The 19,608-nt window shown below is 47.5% G+C and overlaps 7 protein-coding genes across 7 annotated transcripts; 3 read left to right on the top strand and 4 right to left on the bottom strand.

The window, feature by feature from the left end:
• Positions 1–1,608: 1,608 nt before the first annotated feature.
• On the bottom strand, positions 1,609–3,140 carry N7469_000223 (proline dehydrogenase family protein; the record flags this gene model as incomplete). Its single annotated transcript, XM_056639143.1, has 2 exons — positions 1,609–2,413; positions 2,485–3,140. The coding sequence occupies 2 exons, from the start codon at positions 3,138–3,140 to the stop codon at positions 1,609–1,611; spliced, it is 1,461 nt and encodes a 486-aa protein (XP_056504900.1).
• A 1,249-nt stretch (positions 3,141–4,389) lies between these two features.
• Positions 4,390–5,292, top strand: N7469_000222 (peroxiredoxin family protein). Its single transcript, XM_056639142.1, has 4 exons — positions 4,390–4,443; positions 4,606–4,718; positions 4,877–5,040; positions 5,109–5,292. Exons 1-4 carry the CDS (start codon positions 4,397–4,399, stop codon positions 5,286–5,288), a joined length of 504 nt encoding a protein of 167 aa, XP_056504899.1. The 5' UTR covers positions 4,390–4,396; the 3' UTR covers positions 5,289–5,292.
• Positions 5,293–5,998: 706 nt separating this feature from the next.
• On the bottom strand, positions 5,999–10,324 carry N7469_000221 (Mtc5p; the record flags this gene model as incomplete). The annotated part of the gene is made up of 1 exon (XM_056639141.1): positions 5,999–10,324. The coding sequence occupies one exon, from the start codon at positions 10,322–10,324 to the stop codon at positions 5,999–6,001; it is 4,326 nt and encodes a 1,441-aa protein (XP_056504898.1).
• A 471-nt stretch (positions 10,325–10,795) lies between these two features.
• On the top strand, positions 10,796–11,450 carry N7469_000220 (E2 ubiquitin-conjugating protein UBC13; the record flags this gene model as incomplete). Its single annotated transcript, XM_056639140.1, has 4 exons — positions 10,796–10,848; positions 10,918–11,006; positions 11,087–11,218; positions 11,275–11,450. The coding sequence occupies 4 exons, from the start codon at positions 10,796–10,798 to the stop codon at positions 11,448–11,450; spliced, it is 450 nt and encodes a 149-aa protein (XP_056504897.1).
• A 2,057-nt stretch (positions 11,451–13,507) lies between these two features.
• N7469_000219 (60S ribosomal protein eL24) lies at positions 13,508–14,528 on the top strand (the record flags this gene model as incomplete). Its single annotated transcript, XM_056639139.1, has 3 exons — positions 13,508–13,558; positions 13,800–13,943; positions 14,241–14,528. The coding sequence occupies 3 exons, from the start codon at positions 13,508–13,510 to the stop codon at positions 14,526–14,528; spliced, it is 483 nt and encodes a 160-aa protein (XP_056504896.1).
• A 1,220-nt stretch (positions 14,529–15,748) lies between these two features.
• Positions 15,749–16,386, bottom strand: gup1 (glucosamine 6-phosphate N-acetyltransferase; the record flags this gene model as incomplete). The annotated part of the gene is made up of 2 exons (XM_056639138.1): positions 15,749–15,838; positions 15,910–16,386. The coding sequence occupies 2 exons, from the start codon at positions 16,384–16,386 to the stop codon at positions 15,749–15,751; spliced, it is 567 nt and encodes a 188-aa protein (XP_056504895.1).
• An 886-nt stretch (positions 16,387–17,272) lies between these two features.
• On the bottom strand, positions 17,273–19,321 carry N7469_000217 (class II fumarate hydratase; the record flags this gene model as incomplete). The annotated part of the gene is made up of 6 exons (XM_056639137.1): positions 17,273–17,476; positions 17,553–18,570; positions 18,660–18,775; positions 18,869–18,906; positions 18,973–19,017; positions 19,103–19,321. The coding sequence occupies 6 exons, from the start codon at positions 19,319–19,321 to the stop codon at positions 17,290–17,292; spliced, it is 1,623 nt and encodes a 540-aa protein (XP_056504894.1). The 3' UTR covers positions 17,273–17,289.
• Positions 19,322–19,608: the final 287 nt, after the last annotated feature.

The raw sequence follows: 19,608 nt of genomic DNA, 5'->3' as shown, positions 1-19,608 counted from the left end.
TTCAATTGGATTGTCAGAATATCGAGTTCTTGAATTAAGCAAAAGAATGATAATAATCAAAAAGTAGCCTAGCTTCTTTACTTTGGAAAGTGTATTCGCTTTAAGCGTAGCCTGCTATGAAGTATACAGAAAGTTGCTATTCTCGCCTCTATAAATTTACCCCGCCACCCCTCCCTAAGCCGCTTATCCCGAAATGGCAATGCATCCCCCCTCGTTATACCATCTACAGAACCAGAACCCGCATTTGAATCACAAATACCTGGAGGTATTTGTGATTCAAATGAGTAACACTTCATGTTACGCATGGAAATACATTTGCCTGCGGGGCAGTGTTGGAGTCAAAGATACGCCAAGCATGATCTTACCCAGTCTAAGGTTAGACTGGGTGATGAAATCAAATGAAATGAGCATCAAGAATGAAAACTACCTGGAATGAATGAAGCAATCACCGTGGAAACAGTAAATTGAGCCTTGAGTGACATAGTTACTAAGTTCGACTTCAGTCTAGCAAATGGCTACAAGTAACAAGTAAGAGGAAAGCTATCTATCAAGTCATACATTCATCGTACGTCTCATTCAATTTTATAACATTCCCTCCTTCCAGCATGTATCTATGCACCCTCCGAGGCTTCTACGGAAGCCTTCACCGACTCTTTCAAACTTTCCATCTCTCCAACTACTATACCCAATCTAAACACCAAGTTGATGCCCACCACGTAGAACAACTAGCATCAGATTATAATATCAAGCTGGTAATTCCAAAAGAGGCAATATATCCCCATCCCGCCACATCCAACCTCCAAGTTTGGAATCACAGCCGCGTCTTCAACGTGTATCCACTCGGTAGGCCTCCCGTAGGTCAGCAGATACTATTCCATTGCAACCCACCTTATCAAACCTGCAATTATGCAAGAAGGGATTTACTGTACAGCCAATTTCCAAAGGGCGAGGAGGTGGTCGGTGTAACATACAATAACTCTATTTCTCGTAGACATGATAAGTCGGGGTGAAGACCAACGCCGCGATGTGTGAGGGTGTAGTGTAACATTACAATTAATAACTTAGTACTATCTTGCCCCGGGGTATGAATATCAATTTGTAACTGCTTCAGAGTAGTGGAGACATAGTCCACAGTCTGGTTTCATTCTACTGAATAATATTCCTAATGCTGACTATCGTAATTCTCTGTCCCACGGTTTACTAGACTATCGAGCTCAAGCTCCGGGTGCTCTCACCGTAGTTTCTTGTCCGTATTTCTGAATTATAAGCTAGGTATTTGTCGATGAAAGATCTTTAGGCTTGGCAGGGGAAATAGTCTGAATGAGCTCTAGAACTGCCCGGCTTTCATGGAATTGCTCGATGTGTTAGTAGCAATCAATTGTGGGATTAGGGCATGTATCGGACTAATACTACCACTGCCTTAACTCATAACTATTCTACGGATGAAGAAGGGGTGCAAACGAGTAAATAACTATTTCCAGTAGCTACTAGTAAATATCACACTAGATTTCTCATTGGAAATGATAAAGTAGACATCAAAAACATGGCATTGGTCTCGTAACACTTATTCCGTGTCTAATCTTCTGATTCGTAAATAATCTGATTGTCTTATTTCGAGAAAGAAAAAACCGATCTCAACCTCCGACCAAACTCCGCCTTCAGCGCGTTATACTCATCACTCGTACGTAGAACAGCATCACGATTCTCAATAGCTCTTCGCAAAAGGTATGCAAGACATTCCCCCATTCCACCCCAGGTCGAGCACTTGTAGACTTCAGGTGTACCGTCCTTGCCTTTGAGTTGCAAAAGTGAGAAACTGACCTCGTCAGACATGCCATGAAGCTGGGCAAAGCCGACGGGGACAGTGGGGAGACCAGCAGCAGTGCGCTGTTTGTGAAGTTGATGGGCGGCCATGACACTTTCTCTGTTGTGGCTGGCCAGGAAGAGGTTCACGGAGGGCCAGGGCTTGTTGGCGCCGAAGTCACCAATGGTCTGTTTCAACGCGCCCTGGGAAATGGAATTGTATGCATAATCGGTATCTTCTTTGGTGTCGTGGATGAGGGATCGTTCGTCGGAGGCAATGTAGGCACCGCGGACCAATTTGAGTCCCAGTGTGAAGCCTTCCTGCTGCGCAGCAGCAAGGTGCTTGGCTAATGTGTCGGAGGTGCTTTTCAGGTAAGCCTGATATGTGTTGTAGACAAGGGCGTAGCCATCACGGTTGAACTTGCGCATCAGATCCAGCGTCAAGCGGAGAATACCCCACTGGAAATGTTGAGATTCGGCATCGACGAGAATGCGTACGTTGCGTTCCTTGCATTTGGCGCAAACCTCGTCCATAGCGTCGATCATTTGTTGCGGTGGCAGCTCACCCTTTGAAAAAGCCTTGGTAACCTGAGGACCAGCCCCAGTAAGTCTAAAAATGAGAAAGTCAGATATAAGATAACAAGATGTAAGGGACATCTGAATGTAGACAGGGATGCTTACTTGACAGCCAGATAGTCACCATCTTCCAATTGCTCAACAGTCTCGATTGTACCAGATCTCCAAGCCTCAATGTTGGCACAGTGGGCCAGTTTCGGATCCAAAGCCTCACCAGCCAGCTGCTTTTCCAGAGCAGCAACTCCCAGTCCTTGTTCACTATTGGTGCTGTGATCAAAGACAGTCTCCTTTGCGTAAGTCATGATCACACCGCGGAATCCCATGTCTTTCAATTGTTTAATGGTAGCCTTTGTCTCGGTACTATTCTCACCAGCACAGAATTGCTCGTAGAAGGTCTTCTTCAAGATACCATGAAGGATTGGATTGCGGTCAACATCCAACAAGAGCCCTCTATTGGGCTTTGAAAGGATGGACATGGCCCAGAGGGATGAGCGGAGGAGGAGAGGCTTGGAAGAAATGGTAGATACAAGGAGAGATCGGAGAAGAACCCAAGTAGGGACAACAGATAGAGGAGGAAGGGAGGCTTGAGCAGGAGAGTCTGCATGAGCTTGCAATGTCGACGCAGGCCGACGTTGCGAAGATGCAAATCTCCGTTGCTGCTTAGAGGCCTTGGATGCTTTTTTGGGAATAACGGTGCATCTTGAGATGAGAATCTCGCTGGCACGAGGGCCTGGAGGCTTTCCAGCAAGCCAGAGAGTCATTGCTTAAGGTTGTTTGGGTAATCTTTGAGCAACTCTGGAAAATATGCTGTTTGTGGCAAGTCCTGACCAGTTTATTTATCAATGGATACCCCGCCTATCCAAGCTTCCCCGCGGTTCCATATCAATATCATCTCGTTATCTGAGAATCTTGTTTCGGGTGCGTGTCCGACAGAGCTATGGGGGAGCAACCCTGGGTCAGCGTAGGGTTTAGCAACCCGATATGGCAGTGTACCAAATTTCATAGATAATTATTTGATAAGGTAAATGCTTGAGCTAGAGCCGAATCAATGTATGACCGGCAGGGTGGCCGGCCATGGAGGAACCGGGCAAGGAACGGTGGCGGGCGAATAACCGGCCATCCTGCCGGTATGAACATGGGCGAAAGTCACGAAGTCGAATAAGACATTGATGGATGCAGCTGGGCACTGATACAATATCAGCCCTTACATATTTCAATTCTCAAATTTTATTTTGAAGAGCGGCAAACGAGATCTTGAGCAGGAATAGTTGACGGTGGTGCTCCCGATGTATAAGACGTGAGTCGGAGTAGCGCTGAAAATAGTCCACCTTCCGATGTGACTTCTACGTCGGGATGAAGATGATTAAGCTCTGGTATTAAAGAGCAGGTGATTGACATTGAAGGGCTTGCTGATCATTGTATATACTACAGTACGGCGTATGTCTGTATGTATGTATGTATAAACCCAGTCCCACGGGGTTCATGGAGGGTTGCAGATCGGAAATCGCGAATGACTCGGGAATCGCTCGGGAATCGAGTTCCGATGAGTGCCTAGTTCTTGAGGCTGATAAATATATCACGTGTTATGATCTCAAAAAGGAAGGCAATGAATAAAAGTCAAACGGCAGGCACGAACTTGTCCCTCTCGTACCACGTGACCATTTAGTAATAATCATCCTACTATAACCAGGCACCAAGGCATTCAGGCATTCACTGATAATAGGAATGCCCCGCTGATTACCGCAGATTAGCGTTCTCGCTCGGTCTTCTTGCTAATCCATGCGGTTCGGTATCTTTCTGCTTCGGATCACCTCATGGGGAAGGCACGTCCCACCAATTTTCGTCATTTGGGCTGATCCCGATGGGCCGATATGTGTAATCCCCTAGTTCCCGGGCTCCATATTAATATCTTCTGTTACTCTTCTACACCTTCACTTTCTTCCTTTTCATCCTCCCAACTTCTAACTACCCCCCCAATTACACCAATTCATTCCACATCACTCCCGCTTTAATCAACATGTCTCTTAAGGCCGGCGACAGCTTCCCCGAGGGTGTTACCTTCTCGTACGTGAAAATTTTCTTCCCCACCGGCTGTTTTTGCGGTACCTCGCTGTACCGTATATATACTCTGGCTCAACCTTCACCACACAAAAATGATCATGGCCATGGTCATACCCAATACATACTATACTAGGAACATCCATTCTAACTAAATTCTTTCTACAGCTACATCCCCTGGGCTGAGGATGCTAGCGAGATCACCTCTTGTGGTATCCCCATCAACTACAACGCCTCCAAGGAGTTCGCCAACAAGAAGGTCGTTCTCTTCGCTCTGCCCGGTACGTGTGTCACCACCACTTCTAATACTGTCTTCCATATACTTCTTCCTTTTCTCTCTCTCTCTCTGTGTGCAGCTGCAGTCTTTTTTTTTGCATTTACACCCCCACCCACTTTTCTTTCACAAGGTTCTCACGGCTGACCGCTCCCCTCCTTACAGGTGCTTTCACCCCCGTCTGCTCCGCCAACCACGTCCCCGAGTACATCCAGAAGCTCCCTGAGCTCCGCGCCAAGGGTGTCGACCAGGTCGCCGTTCTGGCCTACAACGATGCCTACGTCATGAGCGCCTGGGGTAAGGCCAACGGTGTCACCGGCGACGACATTGTAAGTTTCACTTGCTCTGGCCCATAGTGCAATTTTCAAAAGTATAATACTAATGAAATTCTCTCCAGCTCTTCCTGTCTGACCCCGAGGCTAAGTTCTCCAAGTCCATCGGCTGGGCTGATGAGGAGGGCCGTACCTACCGTTACGTCCTGGTCATCGACAACGGCAAGATCATCTACGCCGCCAAGGAGGCTGCTAAGAACTCTCTGGAGCTCTCCCGCGCCGACCACGTCCTTAAGCAGCTGTAAGCGCTAGTGTGGGATCACAATTGTTAAATCTGGGCTTAGACGGCGTATTGTTGAGGCTCTGAACATAGATTTTAGTCCGGCCTCTGATGCTTTCTGCTTGTCTGTCATCCAATAGAGGGATACCATCCTAATGAAGCTATGATCAATTCTTCTTTCATGTCGTAAACTCGGACCAGATAAAGGCTGGCTAGTTACTAGATTTCCACGTTAACCTTAATCGTGTACATCAACTACAAGTTGATGTACAATGTTCAATAGTATTCCACGGTTAAATATATATAGGGCAAAGGCACACACAGGCGCAATCAACATTGATCAGATAAGACGTTAGACTAATCTGTATTTAGTACAACTCAGTCTTGTCCTTGATTGGTTCCTAGACTTGCGCCGACGCGAGAGGCCAATGCTCATTTTTTGGCGAGGGTTTTGGCGCAGGTACCTCTTGGACCCCCAAAGCTTGATCTTCTACTATAAGGTTATAGTAGAAGATCAAGCTTGGAATAGACAGGGTCTAGGCCCAGTAGACAAAAGATCGACAGGATAAATTAGACGATTTACTATAAAAATGACAAACTTCTTTTGGGATGTATAAACTGTTCATAATAAATAATTGTAAATGGTATCATAAATTAAACATTGAAACATCGTGGATATCACTGATAAAAGAAAAACAAAAAAAAAGCCGATGAACCCCCCCCAAGAACGCCAAACTACTTCCATTTCCCCTTCGGCATAGCAATAGCCACAGACTTATTATTCTTCCTTCGATCATCCTTCTGTCTAAGACCCTGACTAAGTCCCCCACCCATCCCTCTAGCAAGCGAAGCAAAAGGTGAAGAAGTCTGCCAAACATCTAAATCATCCTGATTCTGCCCGACACCCCCTCTCCCCTGCTCCGTCGGCGTAGTCGTCCCACTCTTCTTCCCCTTCAACTCAGGACCACCACTCGCAGGCTCAGATTGACGACGACGATGTCGACTCTTTTCATGTGAGTGTGTGCGGTACGGTGTGGCGCGGGTTTCTTTAACGCGCGGTGATACAACCGTGGACTGCAACGCGGGCATGGGTACTTTTGCTGCGATATGCTCGGAGCAGAAGCAACCACATCCACTGGGACAAGTAGGGGGACTTGATGGGTTATGTATTTCGGCATTATTATCATTTTGCTGTAGGAACCAACGGTCATGACATTCAAAGCAACTGACATGTCCACAGCTGAGACAAGGGATTAGCATGCCTTCTACTGCTTCACCGCATATAACGCAGGGTAATTTTGTTGGCAGAGGTTGACGTGGTTTGCAATTTGAACATTTTGGAGAAGATTTGTTGCGATTCCGTTTAGATGTGGTGTCGGCAACGACGGGACCAGGTGTGAAAATGGAAATTTGCAAAGCATGACCGCAATTGACGCAGTGGCGTTGGAAATCGAGACCTTCAAATGCTGGTTTAGTGTCAAGGACAATCGTTTCTTGGAGAGATGTCATTTTTGAGCTGTGACTGCCCCAATATTGACTTGTGTGCATGTTCTCTGCATCCTCGGCAACGGCTCCGATCTTGAGGACTTCACTTTGTTGTACTGGTAAATCCCAGATCGAGAGGAGATCTGCGTAGGCACCTCGGTATGACCGGTAAAGCCATTCTTTGCTTCGATCGAGAAGGGAGTCTGGCGCAGACTCGTTGTCACCGTCAAACGCACTTCGGTTTTTAAAAGTTACTTTGAATCTTGCTGTGGGCTTGGTCGATTGTAAGAGACGGTCACTTTCGGCGTCAGATTGAGTCTTTTCCGTGCCTGGTGTCAATACATCGGGCATCGAGGTGATCTTATCGTTAGCGAGGCCCGAAGGCCTTCCTGGCTGATCTGCATATTGCTTCTTCTTGCCTAGGGTATGCGCCGGAGGGGAGGCAGACGATGGTCCGAATGTAAGTGAGCGCGACAACGAAGATGCCAAGACAGATCCAAAACCAGAACCACTCCGCGGCTGGGATTGCTCTGGCGATGCAGCAATCGAGACATTATGGCTCATGGCCTTTCGATCGGCAGCAATTCCACGCGGACGTGAAGCCACGGGAGGAGTGGTCCCTGTAGAATTTGGAGGTGTCGAATCGAAGCGCCAGATTTCACTTGATGGCCGTCCAGAAGTCTGGGATGGAATGGGTTGTGGCTCTCTGGGAACCGAGGAAGCAGGCGTGGTTAACTGGGATTTGTTCTGCACAGTTGAGGCGATAGATGAGAAGTCAAGAGAGAATGCCGGTTGTCCTGGCTCGGGTTCTGGTGTTTCTTGAGGCTTGCCTTCATGATTTGCTTCTAAAAGCACACATGAAAGCATCGCAACCATTTGTATATCGCCGATGCGCTCAAAATGCTCGAAAAGTGCCGGTACAAGCCAATGGCTCCCCATGGGATGATCTCCCCAACGAATAACGCTTCCAACCAGATCCTTGTAGAGTGTACTACTTTCCGGCAGCTGACTTGCGGTTGTGATATTCTCGCGCAGGGCACGCCTCAACCCTCCGGTGGGACTGAGAGGCGACCCAGGCTTTCGCTGAACATGAAGAATTAATTTGATCAGACCCCAAATTTGAGCCAACTCGTAGAATCCAGCGTCCAGGGCAACAGCAGAATTATGGGCACAAACATCTGTCCCCTTACCGCAGATACGATAATTGCGAGCAAGCTGTCGTTTGACGGGCAACAAATCACTAAGATCATGGATGGAGACTACGTTCCGAGCAACTTCGGATGATTTACTCGGTGCAGCCCCTCCAATTGACCGTTGAGAATGATCCGTAGACCGTGGCCGATAAATGCCGATGCTTCCAGCACTACGCCATGTTTGGGGTGCTTGGAATCGGGTTGTGGGTAACCCAGAGATAATGCCGGATGATGAACCTGATGAGCTAGAGGCATCGGAGTACGAATCATCGGAGTAATCGGATGCGCCATCATCTGTACTCTCAATAGTCCCATTCGTGCGTGGTCCTGGGGAGCTCGTCTGCAGGCGCCCGAAGCCCTCAAAGACCTTGTCCGTCCTTGATAACCTAGTCATCTCTTTGAACCCAATGTTGTCAAACAACTCGGTTGACTTGTCTTTCTTCGGTGGGAAGAAGCAGATCAGGCGACCATCATTCGCCCAGAGTGCACCACATGCTTTGGCAACTGGTACCATGACATTGGCGTTCACGGGACGAAGTAACTCGGAACTCATGCCCAACTCTTGGCTCTGTGTCATTCCGACTTCATCTTCATCGCTTGACTCGCCTTCTAATTCGCCATTGACTGGCGACTTGACATTTTCTCCTGTTTCGCCCAGAACCAAAGCGATGCTCTCCTCCAGCGAGCTTTCACCTAGAAGATAGCGTACGGCACCTTCCAAGCATCCTCGCTTCCTTGACATGTACGTTTCAGCGATGGTGCGAAGTTCAGAGATAAGTTTATTGGACAATTCATTCGTGACAGAATTGGTCTTCTGGCATGAGAACGTCGGGATGGCGGACTTCGGGTAGCTAACAGGAAACTTGATGTCAACCTTCAGGAACAGAGAGTCTCCATCTGTACCCCAAGGACCATTCAAAGAGATAGTGATTTTTCTCTGTCGAACATCGACCGATTCGAAGGCGACCTTAGTGAATTTCTCCCCCACATGACTGATTTCATCCCCAAGGGTCTCGATATCCCAACCGGAGATCTTAACTCCACGCATCCAAGCAATAGGGTTGGTATCGGCCCTCAGGTTCGACCGTGGCTGCATGCCTATATGGTTATCAATGCGAGCATTTCGAGTATAGCCCCGGGTGTGGGGTATAGAAATTGCATTCATACTTGGTCCACCGGGGTAATTTGTGCTCGAATTCACGTGCGCAATAGAAGAAGCAGACTCGATATCCTCGATATCCAGATCCGAGTTGACATCTCTGAAGCTACGATAGACAGCACCCAGACGAGTCACATTTCGAGTAGAAATGAATGATTTGCCCTTCTCATATCCAACGCGCTCGAGGATTTCAGGGTCAACTCGATGCAGACGAAGTTCTCGATCAGTTCCCCAAGTCACTAGCTGGAAGTCGCGGTTGTCAATCCCGTCCGTGACACCGCCCCGTGGTCGCCATAAGAACTCCTTCACTTGGCCTTTATGTCCGGGAAAGCTGTGTACTAATGGCAAATCATCCTCAGGACTAGCTCCGTCGCCAGCTCTGCGACTGTAAAGATGTAGGTCGCTGTCTCCTCTTTGGGGCATCGCCAGTACACCCCATCCGAATGGTGTGTTTCTCGCTCGCCACACGGGGAATGGCGTCTTGATCATTTTCTCTGGTTTCTCTGTATCCGATGTATAGTCCCAGAACTTGATGGTCTTATCGAGGGAGCAGGTCGCTACGGCGCCTCGCCGAACACGATTCCAGTCGACTCCATAAATCTTGGTATCGTGGGCCTCGATAGATCGAATCGGATATGCACCCATACGATCATCCCAAATTCGCAGGAATCTATCATGAGAGCTAGCAATGACATGGGGATCTTGTCGATTCCATTTCACCTGGGTCGCACCAGTGAACCAATCCGAGAAGGAGATGGCAGGTCGTGTGGGTGTACGCAAGTCCCAACAATGTATGAAGCTGTCGACGGAGCAAGTAGCGAGAAGATCCGGATGAAAAGCAGAGAAGTTGACGTCGGTGATAGCACGAGAATGGGCATGCAGCACATGTTCAATGGAGTTCTGCCAGGTCTTCATCGCCAGGTTCCAGACCAGAGCTTTCTGGTTTGAAGTACTCACGACCCATTGATCGCGCGATGCGAAAGGCGACCATTGTACATCGGCAACCTCCCATGGCGTGTGATGAGGCAGATAACGAGGTGGAGAATAGGGTGAGTCCAAGTCAATGACATGTAGGCCCTCCTTAGAAGCCAACACAACATCTCTCCCGCAAGGGGAAATTGACATAGACCCAACAGGTTGTTCCACATGGAACGAACTATTCTCATCAAAAGTCGGACTTTCAAAGGCCGAAGTAAGCGGCCGCGCCTCCATAGAACTCGACATCGTGGCCGCGATTAGGCTCGTTGGGAGGCCAATCTGGCCGTTGTAAGAGTCGCCGGGTCACAGAGCTATATTATAGAATGCGTCACATTGGGTACATTTAATCGCATGGTGTATATTGGCCTGTGGGGTAATTCGGAGATTGTTGACTGTCAATCGAAGTGAGGATCATCAAGATTGGACCTCGCGTGCCTCCAGAATTGCAGTTGGAGTTGGAGTTGGAGTTGATAACGCGGAGAAACGGCTGTGGCTGATTTGTTGTGGCGGTGCTGCATGTGACCTTCCGGCAAAGCCCCGCGAGTGCCCCTCCGCGACGTTGACGTCTTTCTGCTTGTTGATTTACCTTTTTGGTTGTTGCTTGCCGGATATCTCTCTTTCATATTTCCGAAGCCTGGAGTGTTTGTTCTTCGTGAATCTACTTTGACCGTATTTCCAGTTTTTATACCATTTGCCCACTGGCGATAAGCATTCGACATGGCGTTGCCCAAGCGGATTATTAAAGAAACAGAACGCCTGATGGCCGAGCCGTACGACATTACCTGTCCATTTCTGACGATTATCGGTTGCTGACGAGCTTTTTTCTTTTGGCAATAAAGTGTTCCCGGCATCAACGCGGTTCCTCACGAGGATAATCTGCGATACTTCGATGTCTCTATTCACGGCCCAGCTCAGTCTCCATATGAAGGTAAATATCTTTTATCTTTCGCTCACGCCCACTCTCGCACTCCTATATTCTAGTATGGTAACTAATCTCGATTCTTATAGGTGGAATCTTCCGTCTCGAGCTCTTCCTCCCCGATGATTATCCTATGACCCCGCCAAAGATCCGATTCCTTACCAAGATCTATCATCCCAATATTGATCGTTTGGGTCGAATCTGTTTGGATGTTCTGAAGAGTAAGTACAAGAGTCAATGGGGATATCGCTCTCGCCAGATCCTAACTACCATCCAGATAACTGGTCTCCGGCCCTTCAAATCCGCACAATCCTGCTCTCAATTCAGGCTCTTCTCGGTGCTCCAAACCCCGACGATCCCCTTGCCAACGACGTTGCTCAGCGGTGGAAGGACGATGAGCCCGCAGCTATCCAGACAGCGAAGGAGTGGACTCGTACTCATGCAATGACCTGAGTACGGCAAACTATGATGTGACCATGAAAAAAGAATAAGAGGAAGGGGTATGTTCCTAGCAAGGGCAAGATACCAAGGTCCTGATTGTTAGTGAGGACTTGATCATTCGGGCACAAGAAACATGGCTGGTGCCATTATCATATTTGAATTTTGATTACTTCTTTCAGAAGGCGTTGCATAGAATCCAATGCGTTGACTGGAGTTTCATTGCAGCCATCTTCTTCTGTGATATGCTCTATACAATTACTTTATCCATTGCTCTTCGAATCAAGACATTGAGCGGAAGCCTTCAACGTCTTATTTCATGATAGTTGTTGCTGCGTCTCATCTAAACGATAAGGTGATAGCTCCACAAGAGTATATCCCATACTCTTGTAGAGCGAATATATTAGTATGTGATGCATCGAGAAAATAGATGATACCGTCTACTGTAGAGATATCAGCAAATGGAATACTAGTGCGCTAGAGGAGCAAAATAGCACCACCAGCCCTATAGGTTCAAGTATGTAGCAACACAGTTACAAGACTGATCCCGCGCCATTGCACGAGCAATTCATCACGGGCTTAAGCTTCAGCCCTTGGGAGTTGTAGGAGAGCGTAACGTCAGTAACAAGAGGGATTACCCTATAACCTCATTTAGGTATTGAGCAAGTTTTAAGATCTCCCTGAAACAATTTCCAGAAAATATTGTTAATATCGCTGGGGTTTTGGAAACTTTCGCCTGGAATCCAATCACATTTTATTTTTGTTACTTGTGAAACATTGTGCATAGCGATACACTGAAGCATAATCAAGGCCCTGTTGGCCTAGAAGAGCAGACCCTTGCAACTATTACTTGAGCCATCTTCTCGAGAGAAAGTTGATCGCAGACATCATTGAACTGGATGTGGACGCCAAATGTATGGCTAAGGTTCAACCTTTTCACGATTATGTTGTTCACGTTAGCCTTACCAACGTCATTCAAATCCCTCACACTCCTTCAGCACGAGAGTTGTATTCACACAACTACTCCTTCGACAAGGATTGCAATGACATGACTGTAAGAGCTTAGTACCAGATGTGATAACAAGACTTTTCTCTTTTTGCTATGGGACAACATGGTTATCCTCAACAATACAACCAAACATTTGGTTTTGATGGCTGTAGAGAGCCATCGTTAGACTCTAGTGCACGAGACGGGTTGAAAGTGACAAGGAGATAATACAATGACTGAAAAAGGTTGTTTGTATGTCCAACAGACTGACTAATTCCAGATTTTCCTGCATTGGTCTACAGTTTAGTTACTATGTAGAATAGCGAGTACACTCTTCTACGTGTACTATCATATGCATTATTGACATTCTTGTTTGCTTTCTTGAGTATCTTTCAACACTTTGCATTTGAATCGTAGTCTAGCTAGTGTCTGACTTGATTACAGTAATCGAAAACGGTAGCCCTGACCTGCATGCTTTGAAGTACAATCAAAGAATTTATTCTCCAAGTTGCTGATCATCCGGCGAAAACGATAACCCACATCAGACATTTTGTAACATCTCCGTCTCTGAAATATCCTTGGAAGACATAGTAGACAGTTATTTATGGATGAGAGGAGGATTTGAAGGTAGGGTGAGCAGGATTGCGACAATAAGTGGTGTCACGACACATAATATGAACAGGCTAACAGCCACAGCTATTGTTGTTTCCAAAGAAGCCATAGTTGAGAAGATAGTAAAGTTGATTTAGCGTGATTATTGGTAGATATTGTGTGCTCAGGGGAAGTGAAGTGGAAAATTAGAACTTCTATCTGAATCATCTTCTCAATTGCTACTGATGGTTACCATCTGTTGACTTCCATGGAAACAAAATGTTTTTTGTATACTTCCAGCAGACTAAGCCTGATCTGGACTAGTCATATATTCAAGATGACATCGCTTTTCACGTGACTGGACATCCGCAAAGGGCAGAGTGCGACACGTGATCTCATTTAGCGAGGCGCACCACAATTGGGCCCCAGCAACGAGTTATCCGCGATTCCGAATTTCGACCATCACCCCAACGCCAACCGATACCCCGTCAAGATGCGTACCTACGACGACGCTTTCAGCGGCCAGAAGATCTACCCTGGCAAGGTGCGTTTATTACACCCTTGGAAATTTTGTGCTGGGAGGATATCGAGGGGAGAGGACGAATCTGTGCGAAATTCAACGGCATTCAACGACTTCACGACCAGCGACAGAATCACATACACCCTCGTTTTTTTGGAACCGCTTTTCCACGATCGCCAACTCCCCGTTATCCGCTGCGCACAAAATGACCTACATTTCACAATATAATTCGGTCTTGCTAATATCATCTTTTTCGGTATTGTAGGGTAAGATCTACGTCCGCGGGGACTCCAAGATCTTCCGCTTCCAGAACGGCAAGTCCGAGTCGCTCTTCCTTCAGCGCAAGAACCCCCGTCGCATTGCTTGGACCGTTCTCTACCGTCGCCAGCACAAGAAGGGTATCTCTGAGGTCGGTCATCACCAAATCCCCCCACCCGGACATTTCGAGATGTGGTGTATATGTGGATATGGAAGGGTCTGTGAAGGATTCAACGAAAACAAAGTCGAGGCAACCAACATACATCTTGTGTACAAGATATATCAACATCTATCGACATGACATATTCGACCTTCGACATTTGAAAAAAAAAAATACGAGAGCAAGAGGAGGAAATTCATCATCCACATTCACCATACACCACATCGCGAAATATCTATTTAAACCACCCAGGAACAATTACTGACCAGGAATCTTGATGGTATATAGGAGGTTGCCAAGAAGCGTACCCGCCGTGTCGTGAAGTCCCAGCGTGCTATCGTCGGTGCTTCCCTTGAGGCTATCAAGGAGCGCCGCTCCCAGCGCCCTGAGGCCCGTGAGGCCGCCCGCAAGCAGGCCATCAAGGAGGCCAAGGAGAAGAAGGCCGCCTCTGCTGCCTCCAAGAAGGCTGACAAGGCCAAGAACGCCGCCTCCGCCGCCAAGGGTGGTGCTGCCCGCATCCAGAGCAAGCAGGGCTCCAAGGGCTCTGCCCCTAAGGTCGCTGCCAAGTCCCGCTAAATCTTTTCTTTAACATAAAAAGAGAAAAGTTTTACGGTTTTTTCAGGCGGAACAGACTTGGGGGATATCGGGGTGTTGTTTTTCTTCCGTGGTTGAAGGGTTGCCGGATATGATTGAAGAACTTGCGGGCACTGGAGACCGGAGTACAGTACCTGTTTAGTTGAGGGTTGGTTTATTTAGACCAATCCCAACACCTTGTTTCTGAAACATCTTTTTTATGCACTATAAATGCAATGTCAAAAATGGGAACAAAGGAACCTCTTTTAAAATATTACCCTACGCAAGCAGCCCTCGCAGAACCTCAATCGCACTCCACCACAATCGATATCTCCGTCTGATGGCATTATGATCGACTAGTAATGCATACGGGCGAGTTTAAAGCACTCAAGATTATACTGTGTAATATTGTAGTTGTAAACTTAGAGTTGAGGCTCAGCTATAAGTACATCCGGTGATACATTGTCCCCTTATGTACTACTACTACTACTACTAGGTTACATTCTATATAGTACTATTCGAGGACATACACAATGAGCAATCGCTTACAATCGAGAGGTAGTCTAATACTAACAGGTGTTAGTCAAAGTTGAATCCCAATCCTTGAAATTATGATGAGCTGAGTATCAACATTAATTCCAAGGTTCTATACTCCGGGCTATATTTGACCTAATGCAATCTGTACGCCAGCCAATGTCACAAGTATCATGAGGTTTACCTGGGATAGTATTGAATCTCATTCCAGACCTAATAGCAACTCTTATCCGGCACTCTACCATCTAATACTGTCCTGTCCATCAGACCAACGCCATGATCTGTCCTACAAACACAAGCAAAAACATCTGACGCCCGAAATATTCACACCATGCAGAAGTTCAAGAATCTATGACGCAGAACAGAACAGAACCATCAGGGTACGCGACAATTTGATTTCTCCGAAATCTTGATCCCGTACCCCCATCACCGTCTCACTGATTTAAGTACCACACCCACTCCAGACGCATATATTTGTCTAGCAAAATGTGGAACCGAGAGATCTGCGGAATTTGTGTTCACGTGTATGGCACGACTTTGTAGGCAGAATGCTGGAAAGCAGACCTAAATCGAAGGTACCAGACTAAAAAAGAAATGCTCTAAACGCCATTCGCGCGTTCCGGGTCAGAATCCCGGACGAGGGAAGCAGATCAGATGGAGACCCGTTAAAGGCTGATGATTGGCAATACTCAGTAGTAGTGAGCCATTTCGAGACCAGCGCGCTTGAAACCGCACTTAATGTAGAAACCCTCATTGACCTCGGAGCAATCAAGGATACTCTGAAGGGAATCAGCAAAAGTGTCAAAAACAAGGGAGGGAGAAAGAGCATCAAAAGCGCAAGAAAACATACCTTATAACAACCAACCTGAGCAGCAACATAATCCAAAGCCTGAATGATTCTCAAACCAAGTTTCTTCCCCTGCTGACCCTTTTCAACAGCAATATCCTCAATATGACCAACAAGACCAAGGGAATGAATAAATTTCCGCTCGACAATCAAACTACCCGTTCCAACGACACGGTCTTCGCCATCACACACAACAAGCATGTAATACTCATCATTACGAGAAGCAATCCAGTCAAATCGTTGATCCCACTGCTCCTCACTGATTTCGCCAACGGTTGTCAGAACACGCAGGACATCGAGGTAGCCGCGCTTGAAGTCTGAGCGACGGAGTGGTCGGATGGTGTAGTCTGTTGGAAGGGAGGCGATGACTTCGGGGGAGATGAGAGATGCTGGGAAGAGAGGGCCGTCTGTGGATTCGAGGGATGTCATTGTTGGCTTTGAGGGGAGAGTGGTTGTTGTGGTGGTGGTTGGGGCGGTCATAGTGTGAATGGTGTGAATTGACGAGATGAGATCTTTGTACGGAGTAAGAGTTCCTAACACTCGGGTGGGTGTGATTTGGTTTGATGTCTGGAATTGGATGAAAGGGGATATTGCGGGATGATTGGAGGGGCGAATTTGGTTGGCGGGGTTTACTAGTGCAGATCGGTGATGTTGATGGTGGAAGTGTTGGTAGCAATAAAGAATTGGACACTTCAATTTGAACTGGGTATGGAGTAGAGAAGGAAAATTGAAACGAGGGAAGAGAAGAAGAAGACTAGAGAAAGGAGATGAAGTTGAGCTGAGAATCTTCGGTCAACAAGGCCAAGATTGACCAATCCACGGTTTCGCCGAGACATCCAGGGGGGACTTGGACTGTTTGGGTTTAGTCGGGTTTTTATTTTTATCTTCATTTTTTAGACAGAGTCGTCTATTTTTGTAATTTGATAATCTCAGCATTGATCTACTATATCTAGTATAGATTCAGTTAGATTGATTATTAATTTACAGCATGAAGAGCTGAACTATTTAATAACTTGGAGTAAGGCAAGCAGAAGATGTACCTTTTGGTAGACTAGGGCTAGTCTATCATTGAGAGAGATATATATATATATCCATATGGATGGATCCATATATACCTATATAGGTATATTTCAATGAATTGAAACCTCCATTGGAAGAGCTTCCAAGGAACCTAGGTAGGTTCACAACAGCTCTGTTGTGATAGGTAGATATACTGGGGTATAGTACGGCTGATATATAGTATGCCAAGTAGATAGGTATCTACTTCAAAATTTACTAGGCTTATTGGGATACTCAATAACGCAATACAAAATTTATTCAGTATACAGACCCAATGGGTATTTATCTATCTTTGCGTACAGAACGACATTTCTGCCATTTCACTTATTTGTGCTCCTTAGGAGCCAGCATCAGCTCAGGGCGCACATACTGGTCGAACTCCTCCGAGCTCAGAGCCTTAAGCTCCATAGCAGACTCCTTCAGAGTCAGTCCCTTCTTGTGGGCGTTCTTGGCCACCTTGGAGGCCATGTCGTAGCCAATGACAGGGTTCAGGCAGGTCACGAGCATCAGACTAAATCAATTGAGTTAGAAACTTGTCATTATAGCGCAAGGGATATACCCTAGTGGGAGCGGGGAGGGGGACATACCTCTCGTGAAGAAGGGAGTTAATGCGGGTCTCGTTAGCCTCGAGTCCCTCAACCAAGTGGGAACGGAAGCTGTTCATGCCATCGGAGAGAATGCGAATGCTGTGGAGAAGGTTGCTGATCATGACGGGCTTGAAGACGTTCAGCTCGAACTGACCGTTCATACCACCAATGGTGGCAGCAACGTGGTTACCCATCACCTGGGAGCAGACCATGGTAAGGGACTCGCACTGAGTAGGGTTGACCTTTCCGGGCATGATGGAAGATCCAGGCTCATTCTCGGGCAGAATCAGCTCGCCCAGACCACAACGGGGACCGGAACCAAGGTAACGGACATCTTGGGCAATCTTGAACAAAGAGCCAGCCAAGGTGTTCAGAGAACCGGAAGCCTCAACGATAGAGTCGTGGGCAGCCAGGACCTCGAACTTGTTGGGGGCGGTCTTGAACTCGGTGCCGGTCATCTTGCTGATCTCAGCAGCGACAGCCTCATCGAAACCCTTGAAGGTGTTCAGACCGGTACCGACGGCAGTACCACCCTGAGCAAGGAAGCGCAGGTGGGGGATGCTAGCCTGGACACGCTCAATGTTGCGGTCCAGCTGGGCGACGTAACCGGAGAACTCCTGGCCCAGAGTGAGAGGGGTGGCATCCTGCAAGTGGGTACGGCCAATCTTAATCAGGTGCTCGAACTTCTCGACCTTCTGCTGCAAAGCATCACGCAGCTTCTGCAGCGAAGGCAGCAGAGTGTTCTCAAGCTCCACCACGGCGGCAATGTGCATGACAGTGGGGAAGGAGTCGTTGGAGGAGGCCGACATATTGACGTGGTCGTTAGGGTGAACGGGCTTCTTGGAGCCCATGGTACCACCCAGAATCTCGATAGCACGGTTGGAAATGACCTCGTTGGAGTTCATGTTGGACTGAGTGCCAGAGCCGGTCTGCCAGACGACCAGAGGGAAGTGATCCAGCAGCTTACCCTCAGCGACCTCGGCGGCGGCCTGCTGAATAGCAGCACCAATTTTGGGGTCTATGATATTTGAAATTGGCGCATGTTAGATATTCAAGTCTCCAATGTTTCCCCCGCGTTTTGTATGCCTCCAGATCGTATTCACTCACCAAGACCGTACTTCATGTTGACGGTGGCGGCGGCACCCTTGAGAATACCGAAAGCCTTGACGACGGGGGCGGGCATGCGGTCCTGGGGTTGGTTGATATCGAAGTTGCCCAGGGAGCTATTAATTCCCATCCATCAGATCAGTCTGCTATTCTCATGCATCATACAATGTCGTCTTGGTGAATCGATTCGATGGGTTCGTTCGTCTTACCGTTGGGTCTGAGCACCCCAGTACTTGTCTCCAGGGACCTATATCACCCAAGATCATTAGCTTCACGACGAAACAATTGTAGGACAGCTCGCAACTGCACTCACCTGGATCTCACCAAAGGCATCACTCTCGGTACGGGAAGCCGAAGACTAAGATTCAGCGCATGTTAATGGGACTCAGACTCGGACACAAGACGTAAACACATCAAGTATGATGCATGACTTCATTTCCTACCATGTTGACAGTTGTGCTGAAAGCTCGCTTGTTGTTGTTGACGAACTGAAGGCGGGGAAATTGGCCAAGCTGACGAGAGTTGGAGCTCAAAGACCGACGAGTGATCGGAACGCGAGCAGCAGCCGACAGGAAATTGCGGGCTGCGGGGTTGGCAGCTCTGGTCGCATGTGTTAGGCTGGCCATGGAGCGCACCGCGGCTCGGGAGGTGGTGGGATTCATCATGGCGTGTGTAAATAAGAAATGTAAGTAATTAAAAGGAGAGAGAAAAGATGGGAAAGCCTGAAACTATGCGACAAGGCAAGTTTTAATTCCCAATGGCCAAACGTCAGAGAAGATCGAAAGAAAACAACAAGTCTCCCTTTTTTTTTCCTGGTCGAAAGACGAGAAGGGCTGAAGAGAAGAACTTCCGGCTGGCAATGCCGAAACTTCCCGGTATCGGCATTACATGAAATAATACGCGCTGATCCGGGATGCACTTTGAATTAGGTGATTAAGGGTCAGTATGG

The sequence above is a fragment of the Penicillium citrinum genome (assembly GCF_028827155.1).
Source record: "Penicillium citrinum strain IBT 23319 chromosome Unknown utg000001l:1.0-4955037.0:1.0-4956770.0, whole genome shotgun sequence".
NCBI lineage: Eukaryota > Fungi > Ascomycota > Eurotiomycetes > Eurotiales > Aspergillaceae > Penicillium > Penicillium citrinum.
The sequence above is the reverse complement of the archived record's forward strand: the minus strand, read 5'-3'. Positions and strand labels throughout refer to the sequence as shown.